The sequence below is a fragment of the Neophocaena asiaeorientalis genome, unplaced genomic scaffold (genome assembly GCF_003031525.2).
Source record: "Neophocaena asiaeorientalis asiaeorientalis breed wild unplaced genomic scaffold, Neophocaena_asiaeorientalis_V1.1 scaffold89, whole genome shotgun sequence".
Taxonomy (NCBI): Eukaryota; Metazoa; Chordata; class Mammalia; order Artiodactyla; family Phocoenidae; genus Neophocaena; species Neophocaena asiaeorientalis.
The window spans coordinates 5,977,836-5,993,551 of record NW_020172592.1 but is presented as its reverse complement, the minus strand read 5'-3'; the positions used below and the strand labels follow the sequence as shown (position 1 = coordinate 5,993,551).

The following is a 15,716-nucleotide window of genomic DNA, read 5'->3' as shown; positions in this document are numbered from 1 at the left end:
TTCCCCACACACATCTGCATTTTAACCACCGTGTGTGTGTGTTTGTGTGTGTATGTACTTATTTGCATGTTACCTATCTTTCCTTCCTAGAATACAGTCCCACAAACATGGTCTTTGTTTTTGTATCCCCAGCTCTGTAACCATACCTCATAAATATGTTGCACTCAGTAAATGTTTCACAATGACTTTGTTGTTTAACATAAGCATACAGGTCTGAGGGTAGGGAAAAGCGTGGAATTTTAAGGGACAGAGGCACTATGGCTCTACATTAACAATTGAGTGGGAGGGTGGTAGAAGAAGAGATTGAATAGCGGTAGACAAGAGCTAAATCTGGTAGGGAGGGCAGTGTTCTCAGCCCTGAGTGCACATGGGAATCACCTGGAGAGCTTTAAAAACAGCACTCCTGGAGATACTGATTTGGTTGCGGTGGTCAGTTGATGTAGGGCCTTGTAACATGCTAAGGAGTCTGGATGTTCTCCTAAAAATAATAGAAAGCATTTTACCAATTTTAAGCATGAAAGGTACATTTTATTTACATGTGAAAAGGATCCTTGGCTGTTACGTGCGATATAAATTAGGTGGACAGTACTATGAGCAAGAATGAGATGAAGGAAAAAAAATGAGATGAAGGATATCAGGAAGCATGGATGATACATTGAACGAGGCAGTGGATACTGAGGGTGGAGAGCAGTAGAGGTATTTGAGAGGTATTTTGGAGGTAGAACCAGTAAGATTTACTGATGGATTGCTGATTCCGATGGTGGCATTTACTGGGATGGAGAAAATTAGGGGGGAAATGGCCATGTTAGGGTAGAATCAACAATTCTGTTTCCTACATGGTGACTTCAAGATTTCTGCTAATACAGGAATTTATTATAATTTATATACAAGAGAATATGCCAGTAGGCACTTGGATATATGTTTGGAGCTCAGAAAAGAGGTCAGATCTCGAAGTGTACATTTATGAGTCATTACTATGTATACACCCAAAATCGTTTTTAAATGAAATAACAGTACATGGAAATTCTCTGAAAGGAATTTTTTCATTCACTATTAAGCTTGAAAATGTGTGACCTAAAGAATATTGGTTTATTTTTGAAATAGCATTTTATTTTATTTTATTTTTAGAACTACAGTGCCATGTTTATTGTGAAGTGAAATTATTTGTTAGAGGAATTAATGAACACCCAGCATGTGGATATTTGGACAATAATTTTTTTTTGGAATTTTATTTTTTTATACAGTAGGTTTTTATTAGTTATCTATTTTATGCATATTAGTGTATATGTGTCAATCCCTATCTCCCAATTCATCCCACCATCCCTCACCCCCCCCTTTCCCCCCTTGGTGTCCATATGTTTGTTCTCTACATCTGTGTGTCTGTTTTGGCCTTGCAAACTGGTTCATCTGTATCATTTTTCTAGATTCCACATATATGCGTTAATATATGCTATTTGTTTTTCCCTTTCTGACTTACTCTGTATGACAGTCTCTAGGTCCATCCACGTCTCAACAAACGATGCAATTTCATTCCTTTCTATGGCTGAGTAATAGTCCATTGTATATATGTACCACATCTTTATCCATTCGTCTGTTGATGGGCATTTAGGTTGCTTCCATGACCTGGCTACTGTAAATAGTGCTGCAGTGAACCTTGGGGTGCATGTGTCTTTTTTGAATTACGGTTTTGTTCTGGGTATATGCCCAGTAGTGGGAATGCTGGATCATATGGTAATTCTATTTTTAGTTTTTTAAGGAACCTCCATACTGTTCTCCACAGTGGCTGCTGTATCAGTTTACATTCCCACCAACAACGCATTTGGTGGGAATGCACTGTTGCATTCTCCACACCCTTGCCACCATTGGTTGTTCGTAGATTCTCTGATGATGCCCATTTTAACCGATGTGAGGTGGTACCTCACTGTAGTTTTGATTTGCATTTCTCTAATAATTAGTGATGTTTAGCAGCTTTTCATGTGCCTCTTGGCCATCTGTATGTCTTCTTTGGAGAAATGTCTACTAAGGTCTTCTGCCCATTTGGGGATTGGGTTTTTTTTTTTTTTAATATTGAGCTGCATGAGCTGTTTATATATTTTGGAGAAAATCCTTTATCTGTTGATTCATTTGCAAATATTTTCTCCCATTCTGAGGGTTGTCTTTTCGTCTTGTTTCTAGTTTCCTTTGCTGTGCAAAAGCTTTTAAGTTTCATCAGGTCCCATTTGTTTATTTTTGTTTTTATTTCCATTACCCTGGGAGGTGGGTCAAAAAAAGACTCTTAATGTCAAAGAGTATTCTTCCTATGTTTTCCTCTAAGAGTTGTGTAGTGTCCGGTCTTACATTTAGGTCTTTAATCCATTTTGAGTTTATGTTTGTGTATGGTGTTAGGTAGTGTTCTAATTTCATCCTTTTACATGAACTGTCTAGTTTTCCCAGCACCACTTATTGAAAAGACTGTCTTTTCTCCATTGTATATCCTTGCTTCCTTTCTCATAGATTAGTTGGCCATAGGTGCGTGGGTTTATCTCTGGGCTTTATATCCTGTTCCATTGATCTGTATTTCTGTTTTTGTGCCAGAATCATATTGTCTTGATTACTGTAGCTTTGTAGTATAGTCTTCAGTCAGGAGGTCTGATTCCTCCAGCTCCGTTTTTTTCCCTTAAAATTGCTTTGGCTGTTGAGCTCTTTTGTGTCTTCATACAAATTTTAAGATTTTTTGTTCCAGTTCTGTACAAAATGACACTGATAATTTGATAGGGATTGCACTGAATCTGTAGATTGCTTTGGGTAGTATAGTCATTTTCACAATATTGATCCTTCCAGCCCAAAAACATGGTATCTGTCTCTCCGTTTGTGTCGTCTTTGACTTCTTTCATCACTGTCTTATAGTTTTCTGCATACAGGTCTTTTACCTCCTTAGGTAGGTTTATTCCTTGGTATTTTATGCTTTTGCTGCAGTGGAGAATGGGATTCTTTCCTTAATTTCTCTTTCTGATCTTTCATTGTTAGTGTATAGGAATGCAAGAGATTTCTGTGCATTAATTGTGTATCCTGCAACTTTACCAAATGCATTGATTAGCTGTAGTAGTTTTCTGGTGGCATCTTTAGGATTATCTATGTACAGTATCATATCATCTGCAAACAGTGATAGTTTTACTGCTTCTTTTCCAGTTTGGATTCCTTTTATTTCCTTTTCTTCTCTGATTGCCGTGGTTAGAACTTCCAAAACTATGTTGAATAATAGTGGTGAGAGTGGACATCCTTGTCTTGTTCCTGATCTTAGAGGAAATGCTTTCAGTTTTTCACCATTGAGAATGATGTTTGCTGTGGGTTTGTCGTACATGGCCTTTATTATTTTTAGGTAGGTTCCCTCTCTGCCCACATTCTAGAGAGTTTTTATCATAAATGGGTGTTCATTTTGTCAAAAGCTTTTTCTGCATCTGTTGAGATGATCATATGGTTTTTTTTCTTCAACTTGTTAATATGGTGTATCACATTGATTTGTGTATGTTGAAGAATCCTTGCATCCCTGGGATAAATCCCACTTGATCATGGTGCATGATCCTTTTAATGTGTTGTTGGAGTGTGTTTCCTAGTATTTTGTTGAGAATTTTTGCTAGTATTTTGTTGAGAATTTTTGCATCTATATTCATCAGTCATATTGGTCAGTAATTTTCTTTTTTTGTAGTATCTTTGTCTAGTTTTGCTATCAGGGTGATGGTGGCCTCGTAGAATGAGTTTGGGAGTGTTCCTGCCTCTGCAGTTTTTTGGAAGAGTTTGAGAAGGATGGGTGTTAGCTCTTCTCTAAATGCTTGGTAGATTTCACCTGTGAAGTCATCTGGTCCTGGACTTTTGTTCGTTGGAGGATTCTTTTTTTTTTTTTTTAAATAAATTTATTTATTTATTTTTGGCTGTGTTGGGTCTTCGTTTCTGTGCGAGGGCTTTCTCTAGTTGTGGCGAGCGGGGGCCACTCTTCATCGCGGTGCGTGGGCCTCTCACTGTCGCGGCCTCTCTTGTTGCGGAGCACAGGCTCCAGACGCGCAGGCTCAGTAGTCGTGGCTCACGGGCCTAGTTGCTCCGCGGCACGTGGGATCTTCCCAGACCAGGGCTCGAACCCGTGTCCCCTGCATTGGCAGGCAGATTCTCAACCACTGCGCCACCAGGGAAGCCCCATTGGAGGATTCTTAATCACAGTTTCAGTTTCATTACTTGTGATAGGTCTGTTCATATTTTCTGTTTCTTCCTGGTCACTCTTGGAAGGTTATACTTTTCTAAAAATTTGTCCATTTCTTCCAGGTGTTCCATTTTATTGGCATAGAGTTGCTTGTAGTAGTCTCTTAGGATGCTTTGTATTTCTGTGGTGTCCATTGTAACTTCTCCTTTTTTCATTTCTAATATTATTGATTTGAGTCATCTCCCTCTTTTCCTTGATGAATCTGGCTAAAGGTTTGTCAATTTTGTTTACCTTCTCAAAGAACCAGCTTTTAGTTTTATTGATCTTTGGTATTGTTTTCTTTGTTTCTATTTCATTTATTTCTGCTCTGATCTTTATGATTTCTTTCCTTCTATCAACTTTGGGTTTTGTCTGTTCTTCTGTCTCTAGTTCCTTTAGGAGTAAGGTTAGATTGTTTTGAGACCTTTCTTGTTTCTTGAGGTAGGGTTGTATTGCTATAAACTTCCCTCTTAGAACTGCTTTTGCTGCATCCCATAGGTTTTGGGACATCGTGTTTTCGTTGTCATTTATCTCTAGGTTTTATTTGATTTCCTCTTTGATGTCTTCAGTGATCTCTTGGTTATTTAGTAATGTACTGTATAGCCTCCACGTGTTGGTGTTTTTTACAGTTTTTCCCTGTAATTGATTTCTAATCTCATTGCGTTGTGGTCAGAAAAGATGCTTGGTATGATTTCAGTTTTCTTAAATTTACTGAGGCTTGATTTGTGACCCAAGATGTGATCTATCCTGGAGAATGTTCTGTGTGCACTCGAGAAGAAAGTGTAATCTGCTGTTTTTGGATGGAATGTCCTATAAATATCAATGAAATCTAACTGGTCTATTGTGTCATTTAAAGCTTGTGTTTCCTTTTTAATTTTCTGTCTGGATGATGTATCCATTGGTGTTAATGAGGTGTTGAAGTCCTCCACTATTATCGTGTTACTGTCGATTTCCTCTTTTATAGCTGTTAGCATTTGCCTTATGTACTGAGGTGCTCCTATGTTAGGTGTATATATATTTATAATTGTTATATTTTCTTCTTGGATTGATCCCTTGATCATTATGTAGTGTCCTTCCTTGTCTCTTGCAGCATTCTTTATTTTAAAGTCTATTTTATCTGATATGAGTATTGCTACTCCAGCTTTCTTTTCATTTCCATTTGCATGGAGTATCTTTATCCATCCCCTCACTTTCAGTCTGTATGTGTCCCTAGGTCTGAAGTGGGTCTCTTGTAGACAGCATATATATGGGTCTTGTTTTTGCATCCATTCAGTGAGCCTGTGTCTTTTGGTGGAGCATTTAATCCATTCACATTTAAGATAATTATTGATATGTGTGTTCCTATTACTGTTTTCTTAATTGTTTTTGGTTTGTTTTTGTAGGTTCTTCTCTTTTGTTTCCCACTTAGAGAAGTTCCTTTAGCATTTGTTGTAGAGCTGGTTTGGTGTTGCTGAATCCTCTTAGCTTTTGCTTGTCTGTAAAGCTTTTGATTTCTTCATCAATTCTGAATGAGATCCTTGCTGGGTAGAGTAATCTTGGTTGTAGGTTCTTCCCTTTCATCACTTTAAATATATCGTGCCACTCCCTTCTGGCTTGTCAAGCTTCTGCTGAGAAGTCAACTGTTAACCTTATGGAAGTTCCCTTGTATGTTGTCGTTTTTTCCTTGTTGCTTTTAATAATTTTTCTTTGTCTTTAATTTTTGCCAGTTTGATTCCTATGTGTCTTGGCATGTTTCTCCTTGGATTTATCGTGCCTGGGACTCTTCTGTGTCCTGGACTTGGGTGGCTATTTCCTTTCCCATGTTGGGGAAGTTTTTGATTATAATCTCTTCACATATTTTCTCGGCTCCTTTCTCTCTCTCTTCTCCTTCTGGGACCCCTGTAATGTGAATTGTTGTGTTTAATGTTGTCCCAGAGTTCTCCTAGGCTGTCTTCATTTCTTTTCATTCTTTTTTCTTTATTCTGTTCTGCGGCAGTGAATTCCACCATTCTGTATTCCAGGTCATTATGCGTTCTTCTGCCTCAGTTATTCTGCTGTTGATTCCTTCTAGTGTATTTTTCATTTTTCATTTCAGTTATTGTATTGTTCATCTCTGTTTGTTCTTTTATTCTTCTAGGTCTTTGTTAAACATTTCTTGCATCTTCTCGATCTTTGCCTCCATTCTTTTTCTGAGGGTCTGGATCAACTTCACTGTCATTATTCTGAATTCTTTTCTGGAAGGTTGCCTATCTCCACTTCATTTAGCTGTTTTTCTGGGGGTTTATCTTATTCCTTCATCTGGTACATAGTCCTCTGCCTTTTCATTTTGTCTGTCTTTCTGTGAATGTGGTTTTCATTCCACAGGCTGCAGAATTGCAGTTCTTGCTTCTGCTGTCTGCCCTCTGGTGGATGCAGCTGTCTAAGAGGCTTGTGCAAGCTTCCTGATGGGAGGGACTGGTGGTGTGTAGAGCTGGGTGTTGCTCTGGTGGGGAGAGGTCAGTAAAACTTTAATCTGCTTGTCAGCTGTTGGGTGGGGCTCGGTTCTCTCCCTGTTAGTTGTTTGGCCTGAGGCAACCCAGCCCTAGAGCCTACCCGGCTGTTTGGTGGGGCTAATGGCGGACTCTGGGAGGGCTCACACCAAGGAGTACTTCCCAGAACTTTGAGCCACAGCCACCCCTGCCTCTTCAGGAGACCCTCCAGCACTAGCAGGCAGGTCTGGTTCAGTCTCCTATGGGGTCACTGCTCCTTCCCCTGGGTCCCAATGCGTACACTACTTTGTGTGTGCCTTCCAAGAGTGGAGCCTCTGTTTCCCCCAGTCCTGTCAGAGTCCTGCAATCAAATCCCACTAGGCTTCAAGTCTGGTTCTCTAGGAATTCCTCCTCCCGTTGCCAGACCCCCAGGTTGGGAAGCCTGACATGGACTCAGAACCTTCCCTCCAGTGGGTGGACCTCTTTGGTATTAGTGCTCTCCAGTCTGTGAGTCACCCCCCCAGTGGTCCTGGGATTTGATTTTACTGTGATTGCGCCTCTACTACCTTCTCACTGTGGCTTCTCCTGTGTCTGGATGTGGGGTATATTTTTTGGTGAGTTTCAGTGTCTTCCTGTCGACGATTGTTCAGCAGTTAGTTGTGATTCCAGTGCTCTTGCAAGAGGGAGTACAACATTTTATTTTAAATGTACTGCATGCTCAATGTAAAAAAATTTGTAAAATATGGAAAAATATAGGAACAAAGTTAACATTTCCATTATAAGACATAAGACCATTATCTTTCTAATCTATAATATACATAGATTGTGTGTGTGTAATTATTACAAATTTAGATCATATTGTAAATATTTTAGTGTCCTTTTTGTGAATTGCACTCTCACTTAATATTACTTCAAGCATTTCCCAATGCCATTAAATATCCTTTGAGGTATTTTAATGGTTGAGGAATGTCTAGTTTTATGGATTTCGTAATTTAACCACTTCCATACTATTTCCAGTTTTTCTCATTACAAATAATGATAGTGTTTTATCTTTCCATATTTCATCACATCATTGCCAGCTTTAGACATTATAAAGCAGTCTGTAGAAATTTTATAGGGAAAAATAACCTAACCTGAATTCTTATGAAGCAAAACATTTTCTCTTTGTTTATTGACATCTGTGTATATTCTTTTGTGAATTGTTCATGTAGGAATGATTGTTCTTTCTATAATTTAAAAATATAACTGAATTTTTAAAAAATTTAACACATAAATAGAAATCGTTACTCTTTGCAAAGAAATACTTAGATCTTGCTAAATATTTGAGAAGTATATGCACAACATAGCGAGAAAATGCCTACTGATCATGAATCACTGTGAAAACAAGGCAGGAATTTCTGTAGGTTGCTGTATATCTTTCAGCAAATATAATCCATTCAAACATTGGTTTCATTATTATATACTGGACCAGAACATGTTTTTATTTTGTTCTGCTTAATCTAAAGTACATGTCGAAGATACGTACTTTCCAGTCTTAATTTTTAGTGACGTGAAAATTGCATGCCGTCCACAAGCTTTACATTACACAACATTTTGATTTTAACTTGAGCATAATGCATGTTTTGCTGTAGAAAATTTGTGTGTCTGGAAAGGGGAAGGCTAGTTCCAAGAGTGTTAGTAGTGAGGTTTCGGCTCTGAGCCCACCAGAAGCCACGCTTCTTTCCTGTTTGTCTCAGCTTCTTGGGACCACTTTTATCACCTGCCAGATAGGGGGTTTCTTCATCAGGAGCATCTAGAAGGATGTGGTGGTGGAAGGCATATTTTGGTGTCAGGAGAGTTTCTCTCTGGTTTTTCTAGAAACAGCCTTTCTCTCCTCTTATCCTTCCTTCTCTATTTTATTATTATTTTTTTACTCTCTTCAAGCACTATATTCTTTTTCTTTAAAAATAGGTCAAGTTTTATTGCAGACAGTGGCATGAATTCATATTCTAACTCATTCCATTTGGCGCATGTTGGTAAGGTCTTTTACGGGAAGAGGTGAGTTTGTTTAGTACAATAAGACCTGACCCCAGAGCACTCTTGAGCTCTGGCTAGTTTTTTGTTTCCTTTTTGTCCTTAGGCTCTAGTCACGCAGTAAATTAAGTGTTCCTAGCATTATATGTAAATATGGCTATACTTCCTATTGTGTCAGGTTACATTTACCTAATGTGAGCAATAAATCATATTTCATATGTGAACAGCCAGATGGAATAAAGGTAATGGCTCTATTCACCATCTCAATTTGGAGCCTTTTTGTGCTGATTTTTGTGTTCTACTTCATCATTTATTATTTGTGCTTCACAGGTTTATTGTGGCCTGTACAGCCTGGAAATCATGTCCAGAGACTGATGCAGAAAAGCTAGTTCAGCAGACTTTCCGTGCTTTCAGTGATATGATGCAACTGATGGACATTGCTCATCTTTAGAGACTAATCATTTAGTAAGCACTTAACAAAACATATCATAAAACTGGATGCCGGGAGTGGGTTGGTGATGTGAGACAGGAAGAGATGTTGACTGAAGGAAACTTGTTGAATGTAGAAATTAGTAGAATTATGCTCTCTAAATTTATTCTGACATAGAAAGTAGAAATATTTTTAAGCTTCCTCTGATGCAGCAGCAATGCAAATTATGACTATAGAACTATGCAAACTTGAAGGTTAGCCTCAACAATGCAAATCTGCAGATTTTAACAATGCAAATCTAACGTTTAAATATCTTTGTTGGTGCCTATATAGGTAACAATTCTCTCTGAACATCCTCATAGACTCTATCTTTCAAGCACTTTAACATTTTCTAGTTGCCATAGGATATGAAATACATGATTGGATGCTAATTTCCCTGAAATCAATGATTCCACATTCACCACAGGGATATAAGTCTACTATGTTTGGGAGAGACCACTACAATTTAGTCTAAAAAAAGTTTATGTTGAACAGACAAAAGAATTCGGTTGTAGTAAGGAGGTTTAGACCCTCTGACGTACATGAAAAACCCTAAAAAAATTTATTATAGTATATTGTTATAATTAGTTTTGTGAATATGAAATTAAAGCATTTATATTTAAAATCAGTGACTTTAAAAGGATTAAATACTAAATCAGATTGTCAGGATTTATTTTTCCTTTGTTCTGTTTTATAGTTTCTATTCTCAGAAAATAAAATTCTCAAAATCATATAGCTTCTTGTTTAGTAAGTGCTTCATTCCTGTTTGACCTTGTACTTTCTGAACAGTTATGTATTGTGTAATAAACCATGCAAAACCTACTGTCTTATGATCATTTCTCGTGACTGTGTTAGTTGACTGTGCCCATTTGGATGGCTCTGCTTCTGTCTTGCCTGAGTGAGTTACACCGCTGCCATCACCAGGCTGCTGGGTGAGGCTGGGAAGTCTGAGACAACCTCACCACCGCCTGGGGACTTACTGGCTGGACCTCTCTCTGCATGGTCTTTGATCATTCAGGATTCTAGCCTGGACTTCATACTGGGCAGTGAGAATGTTCCAAGAGTGAAAGGTAGAAGTTGTAAGGCCTCTTTGATTGTTTTTAAATAATATCTAAAGAATTGGGTATTTTAGAAGCTGATCACCTCCTGCAGAGAAACCTCTTTTCACTCATGTTTTTAACATGTTCCTCTAACCTGCCTGAAGTTAAGAATCGTCTGGAATGCTTTTTACAAAAAGATTCCTGGGCCTTAGCCACACCTACTGAGTCAGAATTTCTAGGAGCAAATGCCCCATGATCCTTATCAGGCAAGTTTGAGAATAATTACATAAGAGTAGGTTGAATTCTCACCTTGAGTCACTATGGTAATGTACCCTTTGCCCCACTCTCTCTTGGTTAACTGAAATTCAGTCTACTACTACACATGGTTACATTTGAAAAATTCCTTGGTATATATGATTTATTACATATAGAAGACCTGATTTGGATAGATTACTGACCTAAACAACCTGTCATAGCAGTGAGAATGGGTATTGCTGCAGTAAATTAAGGAAAAAACATTTCAGAGTGGTTAGCTTCCAAGGGTTGCCTAGAATATTTCTTTTTGGTCTCCATCTAAACATATTCCTTCTTGTTGAAGTGGATTAATCTTCTGGGAAAATAAAACTATTTGTAAAAGTAATGCAGTTCTATAGAAGCAGCATTTTATTGATGTTTCTTTGAAATGTTTCAAATTGCACTGAGATAATATAGTTTTTATTAATGTGTTTCAAACATTTAAATAATATGCCTCTTTCTTTATATGGAACAAATGTGTGCCTACAGTTAGTTTGTCTAAGGACAATTCCATTTTCTCTTGGAATGTGATGATAAATCTGGGAATACATTCCTTTTTTTAAAACCTCAATTCTCTAATAGAATAACTTGAAAATTTACCAATGAAGAGAGTATGCTATTGAACAATATATTTTAACAAGGAAAATTGTTCCCAAACTACCCTGTCATCTACCCAATGAATCAGGACCATAAGAATTTTCCCTATGTCTGTGGCTTCTTTGAATTCTACAGTTTTATTTAATTAATTAATTTTTAATTGATGTATGGTTGATTTACAATGTTAATTTCTGCTGTACAGCAAAGTGATTCAGTTGTATATATTTTTTCCATTATGGTTTATCACATGACATTGAATATAGTTCTATGTGCTGTATAGTAGGACCTTGTTGTTTACCCATTGTGTATATAAAAGCTCACATCTGCTACCCCCAACCTCCCACTCCATCCCTCCCCCACCCCCCTCCGCCTTGGCAACCACCAGTCTGTTCTCTATGTGCATGATTATGTTTCTTTTTCATGGATAGGTTCATTTGTGTCATATTTTAGGTTCCACATATAAATGATATCGTATGGTATTTTGTCTTTCTCTTTCTGACTTCACTCAGTATGATAATCTAGTTGCATCCATGTTGCTGCAAATGGCATTATTTTGTTCTTTTTTATGGTTGAGTAGTATTCCATTGTATATCTGTTACACATCTTCTTTATCCATTCGTCAATGGACATTTAGGTTGTTTGCATGTCTTGGTTATTGTGAATAGTGCTGCTATGAACGTAAGGGTGCATGTATCTCTTTGGATTAGAGTTTTGTCTGGATATATGCCCAGGAGCAGGATTGCTGGATCATATGGGAACTCTATTTTTAGTTTTCTGAGGAACCTCCATACTGTTCTCCATAGTGGCTGTACCAATTTACATTCCCACCAACAGTGTAGGAGAGTTCCCTTTTCTCCACATCCCCTCCAGCATTTGTTATTTGTGGACTTTTTAATGATGGCCATTCTGACCAGCGTGAGGTGATACCTCATTGTCCTTTTGAATTGCATTTCTCAGATAATTAGGGAAGTTGAGCATCTTTTCATGTACCTGTTGGCCATCCGTATGTCTTCTTTGAGAAATGTCTGTTTAGGTCTTCTGCCCATTTTTCGATTAGGTTTTTTTGTTAAGTTGTATGAGCTGTTTGTGTATTTTGGAAATCAATCGGTTGTTGGTCACATTGTTTGCAAATATTTTCTCCCATTCTGCAGCTTATCTTTTCATTTTGTTTATAGTTTCCTTTGCTGTGCAAAACCCTGTAAGTTTGAATGGGTCCCATTCATTTATTTTTGTTTTTATTTCTATTGCCTTGGGAGACTGACCTAAGAAAACATTGGTACAAGTTATGTCAGAGAATGTTTTGCCAATTATCTCTTCTAGGAGTTTTATAGTGTCATGTCTTATGTTTAAGTCTTTAGGCCATTTTGAGTTTATTTTTGTGTATGGTGTGAAGATGTGTTCTAGCTTCATTGATTTACATGTGGCTGTTCAGCTTTCCCAGCATCACTTGCTGAAGAGACTGTCTTTTTCCCATTGTATATTCTTGCCTCCTTTGTCAAAGATTAATTGACCATAGGCATGTGGGTTTATTTCTGGGCTCTCTATCCTGTTTCATTTATCCATATGTCTGTTTTTGTGCCAATACCATGCTGTTTTTTTTTAAAACCTTTACATTTAAGTACTTTTAAAAAAATTAATTTATTTTTATTGTTGGCTGTGTTGGGTCTTCATTGCTGCAGGCGGGCTTTCTCTAGTTGCAGCAGGTGGGGGCTACTCTTAGTTGCGGTGCGTGGGCTTCTCATTGTGGTGGCTTCTCTAGTTGCAGAGTATGGGCTCCAGGTGTGTGGGGTCAGTAGCTGTGGCTTGTGGGCTCTATAGCGCAGGCTCAGTAGTTGTGGTGCACAGGCTTAGTTGCTCTATGGCATGTAGGATCTTCCTGGACCAGGGCTTGAACCTGTGTCCCCTGCATTGGCAGGTGGATTCTTAACCACTGGCCCACCAGGGAAGTTCCTCCATGCTGTTTTGATTACTGTAGCTTTGTAGTACTCTCTGAAGTCTGAGAGGGTTATGCCTCCTGGGTTCTTTTTTTTTTTTTGCGGTATGCGGGCCTCTCACTGTGGCCTCTCCTGTTGCACAACACAAGCTCCAGACGCGCAGGCCCAGCGGCCATGGCTCACGGGCCCAGCTGCTCCACGGCATGCGGCATCTTCCCGGACCGGGGCACGAACCTGCATCCCCTGCATCGGCAGGCAGACTCTCAACCACTGCGCCACCAGGGAACATGGGTTGTTCTTTTTCTTCAGGATTGCTTTGGTAGTTGTGTCTTTTATGGTTTCATATGAATTTTAGTTCTGTGAAAAATGTCCTGGGTAATTTGATAGGGATTGCATTGAATCTTCTACAGTTTTATATACCTAAACTCTGCTCTTCACTTTCTCCATATGATTTTTAAATTTTTTTATTCAACTATGGTTGATTTATAGTGTTTCAGGTATACAGCAAAGTGATTCAGTTATATATATATATATATTTTTTTTCAGGTTCTTTTCCATTATAGGTTATTTCAAGATATTGAATATTGTTCCCTGTGCTATACAGTAGATCCTTGCTGTTTATTTTTATATATAGTAGTGCATACCTGTTGATCTTAAATTCCAAATTTATCCCTCCCTCCTTTCCCTTTTGCTAACCATAAGTTTGTTTTCTGAGTCTTTTTCTGTTTTGTAAATTAGTTCCTTTGTATCATATATTTTTTTTAGATTCCACATATAAGTGATATCACGTGGTATTTTTCTCTGATTTATTTCCTTTAGTATGATGATCTGTAGGTCCATCCATGTTGCTGCAAATGGCGTTACTTTGTTCTTTTTTATGGTTGAGTGATATTCTCTCCATATGTTTTTGGTAACTCACAGCTAGGCTGTTTTCATACTTCATCAAGCCAGATGTTACTTTTAACTCCTACTTTTCAAATGCTATAATATCCAACCCCAAATTGGATGTTCTAAATTGATATGGAATAAGATATACCTATATTTTATGATGACTTAGAAAAGAAGTCTCTAAATCAGAAAAAGTTGTAGAATGATTTGAATTTATTTTTAAGATACACTATAACAAGAGTTCATCACTTCTGTGTCCCAGCCTGGACATTGACCATAGAGAAGTAGATGCCTCTCTGTGCTAGCAGCTGCTGGTGTGTGCCGTGCTCCCTGACTTTGCCGTTCTCAATCACCACTATCAAGTCTGCATTCTGAATGGTGGACAGCCGGTGAGCAATCACAATGCAGGTGCGGCCTTCTCGGGCTTTGTCCAGAGCTTCTTGGACAATCTATTGATAAATCAGAACAGAAGCCTTATCTTAAAAATTGTAGAAATAAGTTTTAACTGTAAAGGAAATCTAAATATTTTACCATATGTACAAAAGAAAATTACCTTTCTTGTCTCATTTTGAATCTTTAGTTTTATGCATGTTTTTACATAATCCATCTTTTTTTTTCACACACACACACTGTATTTTATTTTTACAAGAGATAAATAGACACCAAGCATTGTAAATGGATGACCACAACAAAAGCAACAATGATTGCAATTACCAAACACGAAACACACTCATACTATGTCATAATATTGACATTCAGTCCAGTAGTCCTGCACTGTAACAGTTCCTTTACTTTGCACTGAAAACTGATTTGTATATTTTTTTGCCTCTGAGTCCTTGTGGGATTTCTTTTTATTCAAACAGAAAGTCACAAAAATTATAATCATCCTCATCAGTTCACTCAGTCCCATGTAATTAATTTTATCTTGATCTTTTGTTATCACTTTTATGAGTTCATCAGTTTTCCATTAGAGTTCTGAAAATGTTTATTCATTCACATCAGCAGTATAGTCAGTTACCAGAAACCTGTACTTGTCAGAGTCTTTTCCATGAATTCCTTGAAGATGAAACCCTTTTATAGGAACAGTTTTGCAAAAGCATCAGAGTACACCCAGAACTGTCTGTAAATGACAAAAGACTTAAAAATGACCATGGTTAAAGATTTGATGAAAGTTCATAATAATGCAATTGACAAGAAAATTTAGTTATTCTGAGATATACATTTTCAAGTAATAACTAGAATTATGCTTTATAACATTATACCAGAACATAAGATTTTTAGAAATTTCATGGAATGTCTGAAACATTTATATTAACATTTTTCCATAATAATAACCCAAAGAAAGTTTAGTTTTAGTAGTTTGTTTTTTTATACTGCAGGTTCTTATTAGGCATCAGTTTTATACACATCAGTGTATACATGTCAGTCCCATTAGCCCAATTCATCACACCTCACCCCAACCCTCCCCCCACACTGCTTTCCCCCCTTGGTGTCCATACGTTTGTTCTCTACATCTGTGCCTCAACTTCTGCCCTGCAGACCGGCTCATCTGTACCATTAGACTAGGTTCCACATACATGCGTTAATACACGATATTTGTTTTTCTCTTTCTGACTTACTTCACTCTGTATGACAGTCTCTAGATCCAACCACTTCTCATCATACAGTGAGTTTGGGAGTGTTCCTTCCTCTGCAATTTTTTCTAAGAGTTTGAGAAGGATGATTGTTAGCTCTTCACTAAATATTTGATAGAATTCATAATCAGCTGTTAACCTATGGGAGTTCCCTTTTATGTTATTTGACGTTTTTCCCTTGCTGCTTTCA

At 37.7% G+C, this 15,716-nt stretch overlaps 2 protein-coding genes across 14 annotated transcripts in view; one reads left to right on the top strand and one right to left on the bottom strand.

Moving 5' to 3' along the window:
* CROT (carnitine O-octanoyltransferase) overlaps positions 1 to 9,961 on the top strand; it is a 61,286-nt gene extending 51,325 nt beyond the window's left edge. For all 3 annotated transcript variants that reach the window (XM_024738465.1, XM_024738464.1, XM_024738466.1), the window contains one exon: positions 9,001 to 9,961. In XM_024738465.1, the coding sequence (XP_024594233.1) occupies positions 9,001 to 9,121 (121 nt within the window). In that variant the 3' untranslated portion in view covers positions 9,122 to 9,961. The remainder of the gene's footprint in view (positions 1 to 9,000) is intronic.
* Positions 9,962 to 14,087: 4,126 nt separating this feature from the next.
* The window catches only part of ABCB4 (ATP binding cassette subfamily B member 4), a 71,599-nt gene continuing 69,970 nt past the window's right edge, over positions 14,088 to 15,716 (bottom strand). For all 11 annotated transcript variants that reach the window (XM_024738467.1, XM_024738469.1, XM_024738470.1 and 8 more), the window contains one exon: positions 14,088 to 14,341. In XM_024738467.1, the coding sequence (XP_024594235.1) occupies positions 14,138 to 14,341 (204 nt within the window). In that variant the 3' untranslated portion in view covers positions 14,088 to 14,137. The remainder of the gene's footprint in view (positions 14,342 to 15,716) is intronic.